Source organism: Microplitis mediator, chromosome 10 (assembly GCF_029852145.1).
Source record: "Microplitis mediator isolate UGA2020A chromosome 10, iyMicMedi2.1, whole genome shotgun sequence".
NCBI classification, from domain to species: Eukaryota; Metazoa; Arthropoda; class Insecta; order Hymenoptera; family Braconidae; genus Microplitis; species Microplitis mediator.
The window spans coordinates 3,928,228-3,945,558 of NC_079978.1; the positions used below are offsets into that span (position 1 = coordinate 3,928,228).

Genomic DNA, 17,331 nt, shown 5'->3' on the forward strand with positions numbered 1-17,331 from the left:
TAATATGTAGCAGTAAGTGAAATTTGAACCTCTACATATTATATTAATCATTGCCATTGTTTATTGTTACTTTCAATTTAAATTCATTATTTAAATAAGTGATACATTGAAGCACGTGTGATTTTTTTTAAATAATTTATTTATAATCGTCATATTTATAAATGTCAATAGTAAGGTTCATTGAATTACTTTGTATCATTAATTAAAACAACCCGGTAATACACGGAAAGAAAATTATGGAAACGGTTCCCATAATTCTATAAAATTTTTTCCTATACCAACATAGGAACTATGACCATAAATTATAGGAGCAATTCCTGTAATTATAGAAATAATTCCCATAATTATGGAATGGTTCCCATAATGGTATAGGAACTATGCCAATAGCATTATGGGAACCATTCCTATAATATTATGGAAATGGTTCCCATACTATCATGAAAAAATTAATTTTAAGAAAAGTGTGGAAATCACTTCTACACTACACAGAAATATTATTGAATATAAAAACAAAAATTCAAACATTGAAAAAAAAATTCGAATTTGGCAAAAACATTAAAATTTTTAACAAAAATTTTTTATCAGCACAGAACATTCAAAAAAATTCGAATTTTGGAAATAAATTTGAATCTCTACATATCATGAAAAAATTTCTACACTATTTTGCAAAAAAAATTGTTGTAATATTAAGGGAATCATCCCTATAATAGTATGGGTACAATTCCTATACCATTATGGAAACTATTCCCATAATGCATAGCAAAAGTTCCCATAATTTTCTTTCTTGTAATTGTGGCTGATAGAATTTTCTGTCGTAAATGAAAAATCAGTTATTTGAAAAATAAAACAAAAAGTTTTTTTTTTATAATATCCAGTAAGCCATTTGTGTAATTGATCTCTCAAATTTCATCTGATTTAATTTTTATAAATTTTATCGATGAAGTAAGATTGACGTCCTCTAAAAAGTAGTGAAAATTAATTTGACAATAAAAAAAATTTTCAAAGATCTAAGTAAATCAAAAAGTCCGTGAAATAATGATTTACGTGTTGATGTATCGACTTTTTAGATTTATGCACAGTAAAAAATTGGGAGTGAATTTGGGTGATTGCGGGTTTTAATCAAACCACTTAAATCATTTAAACAAATCACTCTGCATAAGGAGTTTATTTTTTCAGCGGATTAATATAATTAATTAATATAATAATATTCAATATTAAATTAAACTTCCATTCGGAGTGAATTTCACTCCGGGGGGATTAAATAAATAGTCATCCGCTCCGCATTCGCTCCGGACTTACTATGCGTTCACTTCGTAAATTTTTTACAGTGTATAGATCTAAAAAGTTGAAATACCTAGATCTACGAGGATCTTATTTACATTTACGTTGAACTTGAAAATGAAATAAATTAAAACTACGTAAAGCAAAATTTTTTTTTTATGGATAAATAAATTCTTTGGGAATTTTAATTTTTATTAGTGCAAGTAAATACAGAAGTAAAGACAAAAGTTAAAAATAAGAGTAAATAAAAAAAATTTATTCAATAAACAATTAATAATAACGATTATCCAACTCTTGAGAAATTTACAGTTTTCAAAATGATGTCGCTAATAAGTACATAAAGTTGACTCTTCATGGAAAAAATTTTTTGTAACCAGAACATAAGATAACTTACGGTAACAATTTTTTGCCTTAATATACGGATAACAAAACATTCCTTATGATTACGATGTTATTGTAACTCGAGCGAATTGTTTGTTGCACCTAGCAATGGTTTGTAACTGCGGAAAAACTGTTGTGTTACAGTAAAAAAAGTGATTTGTTAAAATAACAGAGTAAATTTATAGCACTGACAAAATTTTTGTACTCATAACGACGTTCTAATTAGCAAATTGTCTAACTCCATTTCAGAAAATCCTCCTTTTATGTGAAAAAATAAGTAATTGAAAATTTTTTTTTATTTAAAAATTAATTCCATATCTAGTATATGTATAATATTTTTGTCTGGGTTACTCGAATAATTTTTTCGGACTTTTACTATCTAGAAAGTGCACAGAATCACCTCTACTAAAAAATATTAAGTTAGACAATTTGCTAATTAAAACATCGATAAGCTAAAGTTACTTAGGGTAACAAATTAGCACGTCTCCATTGTCGGCGGCAACAGCTATTTTGACAGAGAATCTATCGCTTTCCATACTTGCTAATATAATTTTTCTAGTGGAGGGGGTTTTATTTAACTCATCTGAGAAGTTGTTACCCTGTAATTTCTTTTTAATATATTTTTCCTACGACTGAGCGATCGGAATTACCATTCACGCCCATTTCCGAGACATTTTTAAAATCATAGCAATTTTATGATTTTTGTCCTGTAAAATTTCACTTACTTATTCATAATTTTCATAGTTATCACTTAATTTTTCACTTATTTATTCATAATTTAGATAGTTATCAATCGGAAAAAGTAGTATACTTCTATCAGGAGTACAATTCTAATTGTGTATGTTCTTAACAATGGAAATTTACAAATTAATTAACAAGAACATCTATCATCTATTTATATCGACGGATTTTATTGATAAAATTTCATCAGTAAACAGCGTTTCGAAAAAATTTAGAAGATCTTCTTAGTTGATTGATTTCCCGACATAATTTGGATGCGTTCCATCACCTCTTCTTTTAGCAGTGAGTTTTATTTGTTCAGAACTTGCTTGTCTTAAGTCATAAGCCCAACCAATTTTCGCAAACATATCAATCCAGTCGGTTGTATTATTAAAGAAGAAACTTTTAAGTTCAGCTGTTTTGTAATCCCAAGGAAAGGCGTGGTGATAATTATGCCAGCCTTCACCTGCAGCAACAAAACTTACGAATATGTTATCTGCTGGCCTTATGTTTCTGTAAGAGAAAATTCAATTGGTCCAGTAATAGTATAATTAAGTAAAATAAATATATATTTGATAATAATTACTTGTCGTAGCTGTGATATCCAAACATATGAGCGAAACTATTAACCGACCAGGTAACATTCAAACTCCAGGGGTAATGCACAAATATTTGAGCTATTATTGTCCATTTCCAGCTGTGGCCAAATATGTAAACGGGAATAACAATCGGAAGTACGGCGGTAAATAGTATCGTAAAAATGACACTGTGTCTGCACTTAGCAAATAAGATATTGGTTATCATTTTGTAAAAGTTAAAATTATAAACTGAGCAAAGTGAGACATGATAATTTTCCTATTGAGTTAAATTTTTTCAGCAAATTAATTTAAATAGTCTCGTGTAAAAAAATTATTGTTCATAATGAATTTAGATATAAATTTTATCTCGAAACTCAGATCGTGACACAAATATGACATTCATCATTAATTTGTATCAAGAACATTAATCACGTCAAAATTTTGACTCGGTAAAATTTCAATCCTCGTGATCCGAAGTTCATTCACTAAATTAATTTTACAATCGGAACTGATTTACGTAACTCAAGTACTTGATAGAAGAAGTTTATTGGTAATTTCTGAATCGATAAATTTGACAAAAGGTTTAATTTAGTAAAAACTCAGGCAAGTTTCTTTCGAAGTCATCCCAAGTCCAATTCAAAGACGTAATAAATTCATTTTATAATTGATACTGATTTACTAGACGAAAAGTTGGAGTAAATTCATGATAAAAGTCATATTTGTGTCACGATCTGAGTTTTGTCATGAAATTCAGATCTAATTTCATTATGAACGTGAATTTTTTTTTTTTTTCTAACGGCTTAGTATAATATTCAAATAATAATAAAACATAAGAAGTACCTATCGAAAAACTGAACCACTGGATCGTTCAAAATGTCACTCATGTCAATTTGTTTTCCGCGTTAAAATACTTCTGGTCGTCTTTTCATCACCAACCAGCCCACGTGACTGAATCAAAAACCACGAGTGTTATCATGAGGATCTGCTGGCGTGTCTGTGTATTTGTGGTGAACTCTGTGATCTCTCACCCAGTAATGATTACTGTTCTGTAAGCGTAATCAATAATTTAATTTTATGAATTTATCGATCTATTCATTTTTTAAAATATTTATTATTAGGAACCAAACTTGCCTGTCCGGCCATGTAGAAAAAAACAGCAAGAATAATTCTAAGCGGAGTTTTCGCCTTGTATGCACGATGTGTCCACAGCCGATGAGCCCCAGCGGTTACTCCGAACTTCGCAAATAAAGAAATAATAAATGCTGTATACAATCAAATATAATCATCTTAATAATTAAGCGCTACTTTTAATTATAAGTGTACGACTTTTAAATAATTACCAAATATAAATACTCCGAGTTGTTGCCGATACGGAAAAGTAAAAAAGTAATATAAAGACACAAGATGCAAAACTGACATTAAAATCACGTTTGTCCAAACCAGTTTTGTTTGAAATTCATACCACATTTTTTTTTTTAATCTACTTTTGTCTTCCAATAACTCCGTCATGTTTAGTTCAAATTTTTGGTCGTAGTTGTAACTGGGAACTAAATTATAAGCTTATTTTAATGTAAAAAATAAAAAAATTTTCCACTCAAAGTACTTCTTTTTTTATTTTTAGTGTTTGTATCGTGATCAAATTTATAAAATAATTACATACAATTAAATACTTTCAATAACTATCGGCAAATTAATGTTATGGCGTGTACGATTATAATAATAAACTTCCGTATCGTTCGATTACTTAAAATTCACTGATTATATGACCAACTGAAGTTGGTCAAACAATTTTATATCTAGTAGACGGCAACATTGGCGATGAATTTAATATTCTAATTCTTTTTAATATTGATGTATCGTGTCATACAATGTATATTCATATATAATCTATTTTATAAAACATTTACAATGTAAATTTAATTCCTATTAAAAATATTGAATGACAACATGATACTTTGTTGCAAATTTAAAATACGTTTTCTCTTCTGACCGGCGTTAATTTAGATTTTTTGAATTAGATGATTGCATTTCGATAATAATTAAAGTCTTGTTAAAAAAAATCTTTTATCATAGATTTATTTTTAAATAGTATATTACTACCCTAGGCCAGAAAGTTGGATTTTCTGGCGCATGGAATATAGATGCCGAGATTACCTTAATTACTAATTGTTATTTAATAAAAAAAAAAATCAATTCTATAGTTTTACTTTATTTCAAAAATTTATCAACTAAAAAAAAAAATTTAATTTTTATAAATTTTTAGCGACCAAATTTGCCTCTTACATAGAGAAACGGCCGAAAAATATGAAAAAATAATTTTTTCGGAAGTTTCGGCTGGTCCATTTTGCCCCAGGTGTTATGCGTAGGGCTAGAAATGTGGAATTATAATAATTTTTTTTTAATTTGACGATAAAAATATGAAATCACTTTTTCAAAATTTTGGGCTTGTCCATTTTGCCCCAAATGTCATGCGTAGGGCTAAAAATGCGCAAACATATCGGATTTATAGTAATTAGTCGAAAAAAAAAAAATTTTTTTTTTGATCAAAATTTCAGGGGGGCCGCTCTGCCCCACCCTCCCCTATTGGCTATTAAGTAATGAATGATTGATTATTACTATTATAACACGTTTATAATAGTTTAATTGCACGAGTTCCATCACCATTTTTCTCGACATGTTTTTTAACTTGTTCAGGAGTTGCTTGTTTCAAATCGTAAGCCCAGCCAATTTTAGCGAACATATCGATAATACTAGTTGTATAATTAAAAAATACACTTTTATGTTCGGCAGCTTTGTAATCCCATGGGAAAGCATGGTGGAAGTTATGCCATCCTTCACCTCCAGCTACATAACTTACCATAATATTTTCTGCCGGTCCAATATTTCTTTAAAAAAAAAATATATTCATCAAAATAAGCCTTTATTAAGCAGGAAAAATTTATATTGAATATCAATTACTTGTCGTAAGGTCGGTATCCATACATGTGAGCAAAACTATTGACCGACCATGTAAAATTTAAAGTCCACCCATATCGTACAATAAATTGAGCTATTAGAGTCCACTTCCAGCTGTGCCCAAAGAAGTAAATGGGAATAAAAGTTGGAATTACAAAAGCTAACAGTAACTTGAACATGGCATGGTGTCTGTAATTGATTAATAAGATTTTTTGACATTATTGTTATTATCCTGTATACACTAACTTTGAAAAAGTGGTTAGTTCGACAAACTTTTACGGAAAAAGGAAAACCATAAAAATTACAGTTCCACATATAGTAACGCTGCGCTTTGAACGGAAAACTGAAAAAACTATACTTTCAAAAAAATGTTTTCAGGATTTTACTACCCTGCTTAAAAAAAAAGTAGATTTTCATAATTGTATATATAAAGCTTATACTGAAGACTACAGCACTTTTTAAAAGAACTCATGCATTCTCATAAAAACTCTATGAGAATTCAAGAGAATCTGTTGGATTCTGTGAGATTTTTCAATAGGGTAAAATAGTGTACGAAAGCGAATTTTATCTAATAAAATTATTATTTGAAAGTGTAATTCGTAAAGAATTCTGTTAAATGATTCAAGTTGTCTATTTGAAGTGCCGTGCACGCGTTAGTGCATAACATGTTAGTACATGAAACTGTAATTTCACTCGTTTTTAAACTTCCCGCTAAGAAAATCGACGATTTTCGAAAAAATTGGGAAGTTATTGTTTTTACCCCGATTTGCGAAAATCGAAATTTCATCGGATGTCGAGGTTTTGAGGTCCTAGAAAGCTATTTTGACTATTTTCAGAATGATGTCCGAATGTCTGTATGTATGTATGTGTGTGACCGGTCTATAACTTTTTAACTAATGAACCGATTTGGATAGCTAAGGCGGCAATCGAAAGAGCTTGTAGGCCATCAACTCTTCTGAGAATTTCAGATCATTTGATGAAGTAGACTCAAAAATATTGGCGAATTACGGAAAAAAAAATTTTTTTTTTTTTAGTTTTTTATTGATTTCTCAGAAACAACTCAAACGATCGACTTCAAAATCTAATCAGCTCTAGAACTCAATAAAACACGTCGATTGCCGCCTCAACCATCAAAATCGGTTCATTCGTTCGTGAGATATCGTGGGAGAAAGAAATGCTAAAAACGGTTTTTTTCGAAATCAATGGGATAAAAAAGTATTTTCGAGCTCGAAGAGCTCGAAAATGTATTGACAACAAAGTTTTCGAGCTCAAGGAGCTTGATTGGGCTCATCTTCGAACTCAGTCAAGATAATTGTCCAATAAAAAAGTGTATAAAATTTCATGAAGATCCATCAAGGATTGCGGACGCTATTGTGATGATAAAGCGCGCTATATCGTATCGATATACACACATATACATAAACTTTTTAGTGGATGGTATTTTTTGTCTCTATTCGGTAAAATAAGGCATATGGCGGCAAAATTCTTTGATAATTCCATCACGAGATCCATTGCAATAATCCGATATCCAAAGAAAACTCCCAAAAGAAGAAAAAAAACTTTAAAAGTACCCATCAAAGAATTGGACAACTGGATCGTTCAAAATGTCACTCATGTCAATTCCTTTACCGCGTTGAATAACTTCTGGTCGTTTTTTTAACATCAACCAGCCCATGTGACTGAACCAAAAACCACGATTGCTATCATGAGGATCTGCTGGCGTCTCAGAATACTTGTGATGAACTCTGTGGTCTCTCACCCAGTTAAAAATACTATTCTGTTAATCCAATCAATAATATAAATCATTTAATTTATCGATCTATTCATTTTTTAAATATTTATAATTAGGAACTGAACTTGCCTGCCCGGCCATGTAGAAGAAAACAGCAAGAATAATTCTAAGAGGCGTCTTTGCTTTGTATGCACGATGTGTCCACATCCGATGAGCCCCAGCGGTTACTCCGATTGTTATTGGGATTGCCAGACATAATCCTGTATACAATCAAACATAATTATCTTAAACATTAAGCATAATTTCTTATTTTAAATGGATAATAACCAACTAATTACCCCAAAAGAACACTTTGAATTGTTGCCAATACGGAAAACTCAAAGTCCAATAAACAGCTAAAGTTTCAAAAATTACTAAAAATATCGCATTGTGCCAAATGATTTTTGTTTCAAACTCATACCACGGTTTTTTTCTTAGTCTTTTTGTATTTTCTACTGATTCAATCATGTTTTCACTTTCTATCGAGACTTTACTTTCAGTTTGTACCTGAGAACTCGCAAAATTGGACAGCATTCTCAGTTAAGAAACGGAAACGTCTATAAATTTACTTCTTCACTGTTTATAATTGAAAAAACTTATCAAGCTATTAAGTTTATAAATTATATTTCAAATAGTTATTGAGATATACATATTATAATGCTTAGTATATTATAACAAAACTTCAGTATCTTTCTTACAAAGTATTTGTCTCGTTACATAAAATTAACTGAAGGAAAATATTCGACGGTCTATCGAATTTATATTTAGGATACGGGATGTTGACGTATGATTCGATACAATGTGTTTTCATAAATAAATATGTAAATATCATTTCTATGACTGCAAATTAACTACAATGAAGAACAATGTTGCAATGTTATTGACGTTTTTTTATTATTTCATTTCATTTGTCAGTACACCAAGAAATAACTATGGTAATTTTAGTAGCTAAACAGAGGGAAGTTTTGGGGCTGACCCGTAGGATCAACTATTTTCCAGGTAGTCATTTTCGAGAAATTTTAAGAAAATTAAAAAACAAAGTTTTCTTTTATTCGTATTTTTCACTTCCAAGTTATAGAGAGCTTACACACATGCATACACGCGGACATCATCTTGAAAAAAGTCAGAATAGCTTCCTAGGACCTCAAAATGTCGTCATCTTACGAAAATGAGATGTTTAAATTCGGGGTAAAAACACTAACTTCTCGAATTTTTCGGAAACGTCAGTTTTCATAGCAGGAAGTTGAGAAAAAAATTTTTTTTAAAAGTTATTTTGGTAGATTATCATCCTCCTTTTATTAAATTTGATAAATGCTTACAATAATTTAATAGTATATTGTGTGACAAGGGATGAAACAAGACGATTTCAGACTAGGGTGAGGTTGGCTTCTCGAGCCACAGGCGAGGACTGACATCACCCGCAGCCCGAAATCGTGTTTTATCCTGAGTCACACACTATATTTTTCATGATTATCTGCATCGGAACTTCAAGATTTAGTGTCAGCAGCCAGTAAGAAACAAGTTAATTTCAAGCGGATGATACGGAAAACTGTTAGAGAATGAGATATCTGTGATTTACAGTCACTTTTTAAATAGTAAATAATACAAAAATATTATTTTCACTCATTTTTTATCAATTCTATTTGGTTAATTGAAACTGTCACTTAAAAAATGAAATGAGTAAGCTGAAGTGACAAGTTAACAAATGAGAGTAATAAAGCTGCAAATGAACATTAAATATAACTGACACCGGGAAGAAACACGCATGTTTCTGCCCGCTGTATGAAGGTATTTTTGAATTACAAATTCGCTAGCAGTTGTTTGCAGCATCGGCTTGAAATTAGCTTGTTTCGACGGACTGTAGAGACACTGAAACTTCAAGTTTCGATACTGGTATCATGAAAATAATTTATTGGTGAACTTTGAATTGATAAACTCGATGAGTTCCATCTCCTCTTCTTTCAACGGTTCGCTTTATATGCTCAGTAGATACTTGACGTAAATCATACGCCCAGCCAATTTTGGCGAACATGTCGATCCAATCTGTCGTAGTATTGAAGACCATACTTTTTGATTCCGCGGCTTTGTAGTCCCACGGAAAGACATGGTGATAATTATGCCAGCCTTCACCTCCAGCAAAATAACTTACCCAGACATTCTCCGCCGGTGCCATATTTCTTAAATAAACAATTTCATTATTTCAATGATTTTTAGCTTTATATCAGTAAAATTAAAACTTAAAATATCAACTACTTGTCATAGCTATGGTATCCGAACATATGAGCAAAACTATTGACAGACCACGTGAAATTTAAAACCAACGGGTAGCGAATGAACACTTGGGATATGAATGACCATTTCAAGCTTTGATTGAAGAAATAAACAGGTATGAAGACTGGGATCACGAAAGTCAGTAGTGTGTTGAGTACAATAAAGTTTCTGTATCAAATAAATGAAAATATTTATTATTCTTTCGAGACTATAATCACCGAGCTTGTAAAAATATCAATTAAGAATCGTTTGATCATAATACCCGTCAAAAAATTGAACAACTGGATCATTGAGAATGTCACTCATATCGATTTCTTTACCATATTTACGGACTTCCGGTCGTTTTTTTAACATCAACCACCCGACATGACTGAACCAAAAACCGCGATTAGTATCATGAGGATCTGCAAGCGTCTCTGTGTATTTGTGATGAAGCCTGTGATCCCTTACCCAGTTATAAATCCTGTTCTACCATCATAATTAACAATTAATTTATTTATACGTATTTATATTACTACGAATGATATTATACGCACTTGTCCAGCAGTATAATACATGGCAGCTAAAATAATTTTAAGTGGTGTCTTGGCTTTGTACGCCCGATGAGTCCAAAGTCGATGAACACCACCTGTTATTCCCAGTCCTGACCATGTTCCTACAACGAATCCTATAAATAATTGTTACATAAACATCTTGAATAAAAATATAAAATAAAAAACACACAGAAAAAAAAATTTCTAGGCGTAAAAAATATTTTGCATTATGAATTGAAGATTAAAATTTTTTCTCGCTCCGAGAATATTTTAGTTTTTAGTTTATGATGCAAACAAATTCTTGAGCCATGTGAAAATTTCCTTGGGGTGAGTAAAAATTTTTAGCGCCTATATATCCTTTTTTTCTGTGCAATAATATATTTGCTAAGTAGTTTTACCCCATACAAATAAAATTTTTCGGTCTAAATACGGAAAGGTAAAAGTACAGTACAATGATATTGCGTGTAGGCCTATTATAAAAATAGCATTTTTCCAAAGTATTTCTGTTTCAAACTCATACCACTTTTTCTTTCTCAATTCTTCGTGAGAACTCAATACTTCAGACTGCATCGCAAATTCAAATTTAATTTATTTTAAACTTTGGTTTGAAATTGCAACAGAATCTTTACTCATCTTTTGATAACTTTAAACTTGCCGCAATTTAATTGATACCGCTTTTAAAATTTAACTAATAATAAATTTTCAAGTACTCACAGGCGAGGTTATATAGCTCGAATGCTATAAAATTGACGGATAATAATTAATTTCTACTATGATTTATAATACAAATAAATAAAATTTGAACTTTCAGGTAATAATTCAAACTTATATTGTCTTTCGTGAGACATTAATTATTTTTTTTTAGATTATAGAAATGATTAATTGTTTTTTAATGTATACGATAATTATTTCATAAAAATAGTATAAATATACATGAAACTTTCAATTGAAATGATATAAAATACAGTTTTTCCTGCTGTATAATTTATCATTCTCATAAATTATTTATTGTTATGTGCATTGTTTTTTTTAATTTTAAAATTAAATTGGCAATTATAACAGTTTAGTCAAACAAGTAAAAAAATCATCAGTTGAATTGATATTTTTTTAATTCTCCCCTGGAAAATAAAAAGTTTTCAAAATATAAAGAACTCATTTTTTTCAGTCTGATTTTCGAAAATCGAGTTTTCCACATTACTGGACGTATTAAGGGCATTCTCAAACAGCCCCCCTCCCCCAAAATTTTTTAAATATCCAATAATTTTCAACTGTCATAACTGGACTAAAATTTTACTAATTAATTAAAATAAATTGAAGCATTAGTTGAAAAAGTACAACATAGTGGCAATTTTACCAAGATATAGAATTTAAAAAAAAAATCGGTCTGTCAGTTGACCCTGCGGGCCAGCCCCAAAACTTCCTGCTGTTTTCGAGCTCGTTGAGCTCGAAAACATTATTGTGAATACATTTTCGAGCTCGAAAATACTTTTGTATGCCATTGTTTTCTAAAAAAACATTTTTTAGCATTTCTTTATCCCACGATATCTCGTGGAAGAATTAACCGATTTTGATGGTTGAGGCGGCAATCGACGCGTTTTATTAAGTTCTAGAGCTGATTAGATTTAAAAATCAAATGATTCAATTTTTCTGTAGATATCTGAAAAAAAACGTTTTTCACTATTTTTTAAATCAACGATATCTCGTAAACGAATTGACCGATTAAGACGACTGAGGTGGCAATCGACGTGTTTTATTGAGCTCTAGAGCTGATAAAATTTTAGAAATGATTGGTTTAGTCGTTTCGACGATATTTGCAAAAAACTGTTTTTTACTGTTTCTTTCGTCGACGATATCTTTTGAACGGATAATCTGATTGAGACGTTCTTGGTGGCAATCGAAAGCTTTTATCGAGTTCTAGAGCTGATTAGATTTTGGAATTGATCGATTCGACAGTTTTCAAAATATCAAAAAAAAATTTTTTTTTTTTCGTATTTCTTAAATATCTCAGAGTTCATTTGACTAAATGGTCTAAAATTTTTTTGAAAATCTAAGTTCAAAAGATATCTTTCGAATGCCACAAAAACCATCTAAATCGGTTCATTCATCAAAAAGATATGAGAGGCTTACATCCACACACACACACACACACACACACACACACACACACACACACACACACACACACACACACACACACACACACACACACACACACACACACACATCCATACACACACATACATACATACATACAGACATCGCTCTGAAAATGTCAGAATAGCATCCTAGCACCTTCAAATGTCGACATATGATGAAAACCCGGTTTTCGAAAATCGGAGTGAAACCAATAACTTCCCGAATTTTGTGAAAATCGTCGATTTTCTCAGTGGGAAGTTAAAAATTACTTACAGTTGTTATCGATTAGAAGTTAAAAAAAATTTAATAAATAAATTTTAGCATACAAAATTTGAAAGTTAGAATTCCGAATTGACTCCCAATTTTTTACAGTACTGACCTAGCAGACCTGATTTACCGTTAAATAAATTTACAGTAAAATACGGTAAATCTACCGTAAAAATTCGGGTGAATTTACCGTAATTTGCGGTAGATGGGTAAATTACGGTGGGTTTCCCGTAAATCACGATGGGTGTACCGTAAACTACGGTGGTTTTAAAAGTGAGGGTACAATACGATAATTTCACAAAGATATGATTGAAAAATCCATCGTAAAATATTAACAATGAATCACAGAACGCCAAATCTTTTGTAGAATGCGGTAAATCTGCCGTAAATTACGATAAGTCGGTATTTTTACGGTGGATTACCAAATTACCGTATCTTACGGCGAATTACCGTATTTTACAGTGGATCAACGTAAATTACGGTAAACCCACCGTAATTTACGGTAAATCGGTATTTACGGCGGATTACCGTAATTTACCGTAATTTGACTCCGTTAGGGGTGTAGGGGAGGGTGGGGCAGAGCGGCCCCCCTAAGCCAATTATTATTTTTTGTAGCTTTAACCATAAGATCACTTTGCTTTTGTCCTTTTCGAACAAATTTATGGACATTTTGGCAAAATTCTGGAAAAAAAAATTTTTTTTGCGGGGCAGAGCGGCCCCCCTCCAAAAAAATGATAAAAAAATTTTTTTTTTCGTTTTTTTTTTTTTAAATTGTTTTCATCATTAAGAATGTATTTCTTTCTCTTGACAACTATTTTTGGTTTTATACTACTCGAAAAAAATTTTTTAAAGTGTAATAAATCGTTCACTCTCGATTACCTTAATGACTAATTGTTATTTAATAAAAAAAAAATCAATTCTATAGTTTTACTTTATTTCAAAAATTTATCAACTAAAAAAAAATTTAATTTTTCTAAATTTTTAGCGCCCAAATTTGCCTCTTACATAGAGAAACGGACGAAAAATATGAAAAAATAATTTTTTCGGAAGTTTCTGCTGGTCCATTTTGCCCCAGGTGTTATGCGTAGGGCTAGAAATGTGTAATTATAATAATTTTATTTTAATTTGACGATAAAAATATGAAAAAATCACTCTTTCAAAATTTTGGGCTTGTCCATTTTGCCCCAAATGTCACGCATATGGGTAAAAATGCGCAAAAATATCGGATTTATAGTAATTAGTCGAAAAAAAAAAATTTTTTTTTTTGATCAAAATTTCAGGGGGGCCGCACTGCCCCACCCTCCCCTATTGTCCTTTTTTCAATCAATACTTTAATTTTTTTTTTAATTAATTGATCAAATTTTCATACGGTACGATAGTTCAAGTTCATTGAGAATTTTAAAAGAGTGGGGGGTATTATCTGAAAATTCCCTTAAGTAAATTTATTTATATCTATTAGGTTATTAACATTTGAAAACTTTTTAAATTCGTAGAATTGTAAAATTAAACAATTATCGCATTGTATTACACTGAATAAACTTGATATTTCAAGTAACAATACATTTGATTTAATTTTTTCTTTGTCCATAGTATTTAAATTCAATATTTATGAAAAATTTTGTCTAAGGAATTATAGATGTTTTATTTATTTAGTTAATAGCTGAATAAATTAATTTCTTTCCACTGCGTTATCATAAATTAATATTTAGTTATCACGTGTACTATGATTCAATTATCATGCAAATGTAGCTTAATAATACACTTAAAAATAATAATAACAAACAAATTTTCAACAAATATATATTATATGTATAATAATTTATTATAATAAATAATTAAGTAATAATAATGCAACGCAATGAGTTCTATATACATTTGATACTTGCAAGAGTTTACTGATATACGAAAATTATAAACAGCAATTTATTATTTAAATTTTTTTTTTTTATCAGTACACAGGGTGCGTTCCGTCGCCTGCTCTCGCGACGACTTTTTGTATGTGCTCAGGAGTTGCTCGTTTCAAATCGTAGGCCCATCCAATTTTAGCAAACAATTCAATCCATTCGGTCGTGGCATTGAAAAATACACTTTTGAATTCGGCTGCTTTGTAATCCCACGGGAATACATGATGGTAATTGTGCCAGCCTTCGCCCCCAGCAACCCAACTGACTAGTAAATTCTCAGCTGGTTCAATATTTCTAAAATAAACAATTTAACTTTTACAGAGACTGAAAAATTTATTAAAAAATATTATTCAAAACAATAATTACTTATCGTAAGTGTGATATCCAAACATGTGGGCAAAACTATTGACTGACCAGGTGAAGTTTAAAGTCGACGTATAACGTATGAATACTTGGGATATGATTGAATATTTCCAGTCTTGGTGGAGTAGGTAAACGGGAATCAACACAGGAATCACAAAAGCGAACAATGCATTGAGTATAGAATAATTTCTGCGTCAAAACATTTGAATTTTAAATTTATTTAGTTTAATAATAATAGGTTTTTAAAACAACTAACGAAATACCTGTCGAAAAACTGAACAACCGGATCATTGAGAATATCACTCATATCAATTCCTTTTCCACGTTGAGTCACTTCCGGTCGTTTTTTTAACATCAACCAGCCAACGTGACTGAACCAAAAACCTCGATTATTATCATGTGGATCTGATAGTGTGTCTGTGTACTTGTGATGAACTCTGTGGTCTCTTACCCAATCATAAATTCTATTCTGTAAATCCAATAATTGAATTCAAATTCATTAATTTTATTCAACGTATTTTTAAAATGATTGATATTCTATAAAATTGATTATCAACACACTTGTCCAGCAGAGTAGTACAGGACAGCAAGAATAATCCTAAGTGGTATCTTAGCTTTGTATGCACGATGAGTCCAAAGTCGATGTACTCCACCCGTCACCCCCAATCCCGACATTATTATCATTACAACGACTACAAATAAATGATACCATTAATTATTAATATTATACAATTGATTAAATCTCACAGTCATTAGATAATTACCCCATACACACAATATTTTACGCTCTAAATACGGGAATGTAATAGTGTAATATAAGCACAATATATGAAGACCTATAATAAAAAACGCATTACTCCAAACTATAGGCGTTTCGAATTCATACCAACGTTTTTTATTTATTTTTATATTTTCCGCTGGTATTATATCATGTTTTACATGGGGGTTTTCAGAATGTGAAGATAAACTAGTAACATTCGGTGGCATTTTTATAAAATTATTTTTTTTCGTCACACTTTATTTATTTTAACGACAATAATTTTCTACTTTTTTCTATGAATTTTTTTTAACAGATACTCTTTAGCACTTGTGTAAACAAAAAAGTCATATATATAGATTTTTATGAACTAATTAATGATATTAATTTACAGAACCTGTCTTCACTCTTTTGAGAGACGCTTTTTACTAAATGAATTTTGACTTTTCTACACAGTTTTATAAGCTTGTGTAAAACTAAAATATATTCATTTTTGAACTTTAACATGGAAAAAACCTACATTTCTAGTTTGTATTGTTATTTATGTCTCATGTTATTTAAAGTACGGCATTGTTCATTCATTTATTCGGAATTTCATTGTTGGTTTTATAAAGTTGTGAAATTTTAAGCATAATTCAATTTAAACTCCATTGATTGTATAAAAACTTTTCGCTTTTAATTTGCGTCATCGCAGCTACTCGATGAACTATTGAAAAAGATAATGAGGCCACTCACATTTTTATGAGTTTGTTTTTATTATCCACATCGATTTTACTATCTTGTAAATTAATCATCTAATGTCCATCGTATTAATTCCATGTTCACAAAAAAAACCATCCAATTTATTACAAGACATATAACATTTCACGTTAAGCTGAATTTCGTTTTGGCATTTATCAAACTGCACGCGAGTATTCAGTTCATTTTTATCTCTGTTTCTTTTCCTGAACTAAAAACGTCTTATGTGTACCATCATATTTTTATAAATATTAATTAGTATTACTGAACAATATTCAAAGTTTACAATGAATAAAATTATGATATTATTATTATTTTTTTCAAAACTAACTTCTGCATATGAACTTCCGTCACCCTTGACACTGGAACTGATTCTTGAGTTCTCCAAATGGCGTTCATGGAATCAAATCGTAGTTTTTGATGATCTATCCTCTGGAAATAGTAAGTATGTACACGGAAATAATTTTATGGTAACAATTACAATATATGGAATGGTTCCCACATCGTATAGTAACAGGTTTTTTTGAAATATCAATTATAGAAACGGCGTCCATAGAAATTATGGTAACTAATCTTATATCTTTATGGGTATCATTCCTATACAATATCGGAATAGTTCTTATAAAAGTATGCCCTCGCAGATTTGAATCACGGTGGAAACACCGTGGAAGTGTAA

At 30.5% G+C, this 17,331-nt stretch overlaps 4 protein-coding genes across 5 annotated transcripts; all 4 read right to left on the minus strand.

Moving 5' to 3' along the window:
• Window positions 1–1,474: 1,474 nt before the first annotated feature.
• On the minus strand, window positions 1,475–4,004 carry LOC130675820 (acyl-CoA Delta(11) desaturase-like). Its single transcript, XM_057481689.1, has 3 exons — window positions 3,801–4,004; window positions 2,969–3,154; window positions 1,475–2,895 (listed from the first exon to the last, which is right to left on the minus strand). Exons 1-3 carry the CDS (start codon window positions 3,842–3,844, stop codon window positions 2,628–2,630), a joined length of 498 nt encoding a protein of 165 aa, XP_057337672.1. The 5' UTR covers window positions 3,845–4,004; the 3' UTR covers window positions 1,475–2,627.
• An 87-nt stretch (window positions 4,005–4,091) lies between these two features.
• Window positions 4,092–8,388, minus strand: LOC130675815 (acyl-CoA Delta-9 desaturase-like). Of its 2 annotated transcripts, none has more exons than XM_057481682.1 (6): window positions 7,986–8,388; window positions 7,777–7,907; window positions 7,487–7,692; window positions 5,919–6,104; window positions 4,301–5,845; window positions 4,092–4,196 (listed from the first exon to the last, which is right to left on the minus strand). In XM_057481682.1, the coding sequence occupies exons 1-5, from the start codon at window positions 8,218–8,220 to the stop codon at window positions 5,590–5,592; spliced, it is 1,014 nt and encodes a 337-aa protein (XP_057337665.1). In that variant the 5' UTR covers window positions 8,221–8,388; the 3' UTR covers window positions 4,092–4,196; window positions 4,301–5,589. The 2 variants fall into 2 exon arrangements, with proteins under 2 accessions (XP_057337665.1, XP_057337664.1); XM_057481681.1 differs by having other exon boundaries at window positions 4,092–4,222.
• A 565-nt stretch (window positions 8,389–8,953) lies between these two features.
• LOC130676156 (acyl-CoA Delta-9 desaturase-like) lies at window positions 8,954–11,170 on the minus strand. The gene is made up of 5 exons (XM_057482184.1): window positions 10,889–11,170; window positions 10,494–10,624; window positions 10,220–10,425; window positions 9,940–10,125; window positions 8,954–9,863 (listed from the first exon to the last, which is right to left on the minus strand). The coding sequence occupies exons 1-5, from the start codon at window positions 11,058–11,060 to the stop codon at window positions 9,596–9,598; spliced, it is 963 nt and encodes a 320-aa protein (XP_057338167.1). The 5' UTR covers window positions 11,061–11,170; the 3' UTR covers window positions 8,954–9,595.
• Window positions 11,171–14,741: 3,571 nt separating this feature from the next.
• On the minus strand, window positions 14,742–16,339 carry LOC130676080 (acyl-CoA Delta-9 desaturase-like). Its single transcript, XM_057482070.1, has 5 exons — window positions 15,925–16,339; window positions 15,722–15,852; window positions 15,424–15,629; window positions 15,164–15,349; window positions 14,742–15,091 (listed from the first exon to the last, which is right to left on the minus strand). Exons 1-5 carry the CDS (start codon window positions 16,145–16,147, stop codon window positions 14,842–14,844), a joined length of 996 nt encoding a protein of 331 aa, XP_057338053.1. The 5' UTR covers window positions 16,148–16,339; the 3' UTR covers window positions 14,742–14,841.
• Window positions 16,340–17,331: the final 992 nt, after the last annotated feature.

Coding starts and splice junctions, on each gene's coding strand:
- LOC130675820 (XM_057481689.1), bottom strand. CDS start 3,844: ATGAGTGACATTTTGAACGATCCAGTGGTTCAGTTTTTCGATAG. Junction 3,155..3,800: donor GTGGTTCAGTTTTTCGATAG/GTACTTCTTATG, acceptor TGCTAAGTGCAG/ACACAGTGTCATTTTTACGA. Junction 2,896..2,968: donor GGATATCACAGCTACGACAA/GTAATTATTATC, acceptor TTTCTCTTACAG/AAACATAAGGCCAGCAGATA.
- LOC130676080 (XM_057482070.1), bottom strand. CDS start 16,147: ATGCCACCGAATGTTACTAGTTTATCTTCACATTCTGAAAACCCCCAT. Junction 15,630..15,721: donor TGTACTACTCTGCTGGACAA/GTGTGTTGATAA, acceptor TTGGATTTACAG/AATAGAATTTATGATTGGGT. Junction 15,092..15,163: donor GGATATCACACTTACGATAA/GTAATTATTGTT, acceptor TGTTTATTTTAG/AAATATTGAACCAGCTGAGA.
- LOC130675815 (XM_057481682.1), bottom strand. CDS start 8,220: ATGCTGTCCAATTTTGCGAGTTCTCAGGTACAAACTGAAAGTAAAGTC. Junction 7,693..7,776: donor TCTTCTACATGGCCGGGCAG/GCAAGTTCAGTT, acceptor TTGGATTAACAG/AATAGTATTTTTAACTGGGT. Junction 6,105..7,486: donor GTTGTCCAATTCTTTGATGG/GTACTTTTAAAG, acceptor AATCAATTACAG/ACACCATGCCATGTTCAAGT.
- LOC130676156 (XM_057482184.1), bottom strand. CDS start 11,060: ATGCAGTCTGAAGTATTGAGTTCTCACGAAGAATTGAGAAAGAAAAAG. Junction 10,625..10,888: donor AAAAATTTTATTTGTATGGG/GTAAAACTACTT, acceptor AATTATTTATAG/GATTCGTTGTAGGAACATGG. Junction 9,864..9,939: donor GGATACCATAGCTATGACAA/GTAGTTGATATT, acceptor TGTTTATTTAAG/AAATATGGCACCGGCGGAGA.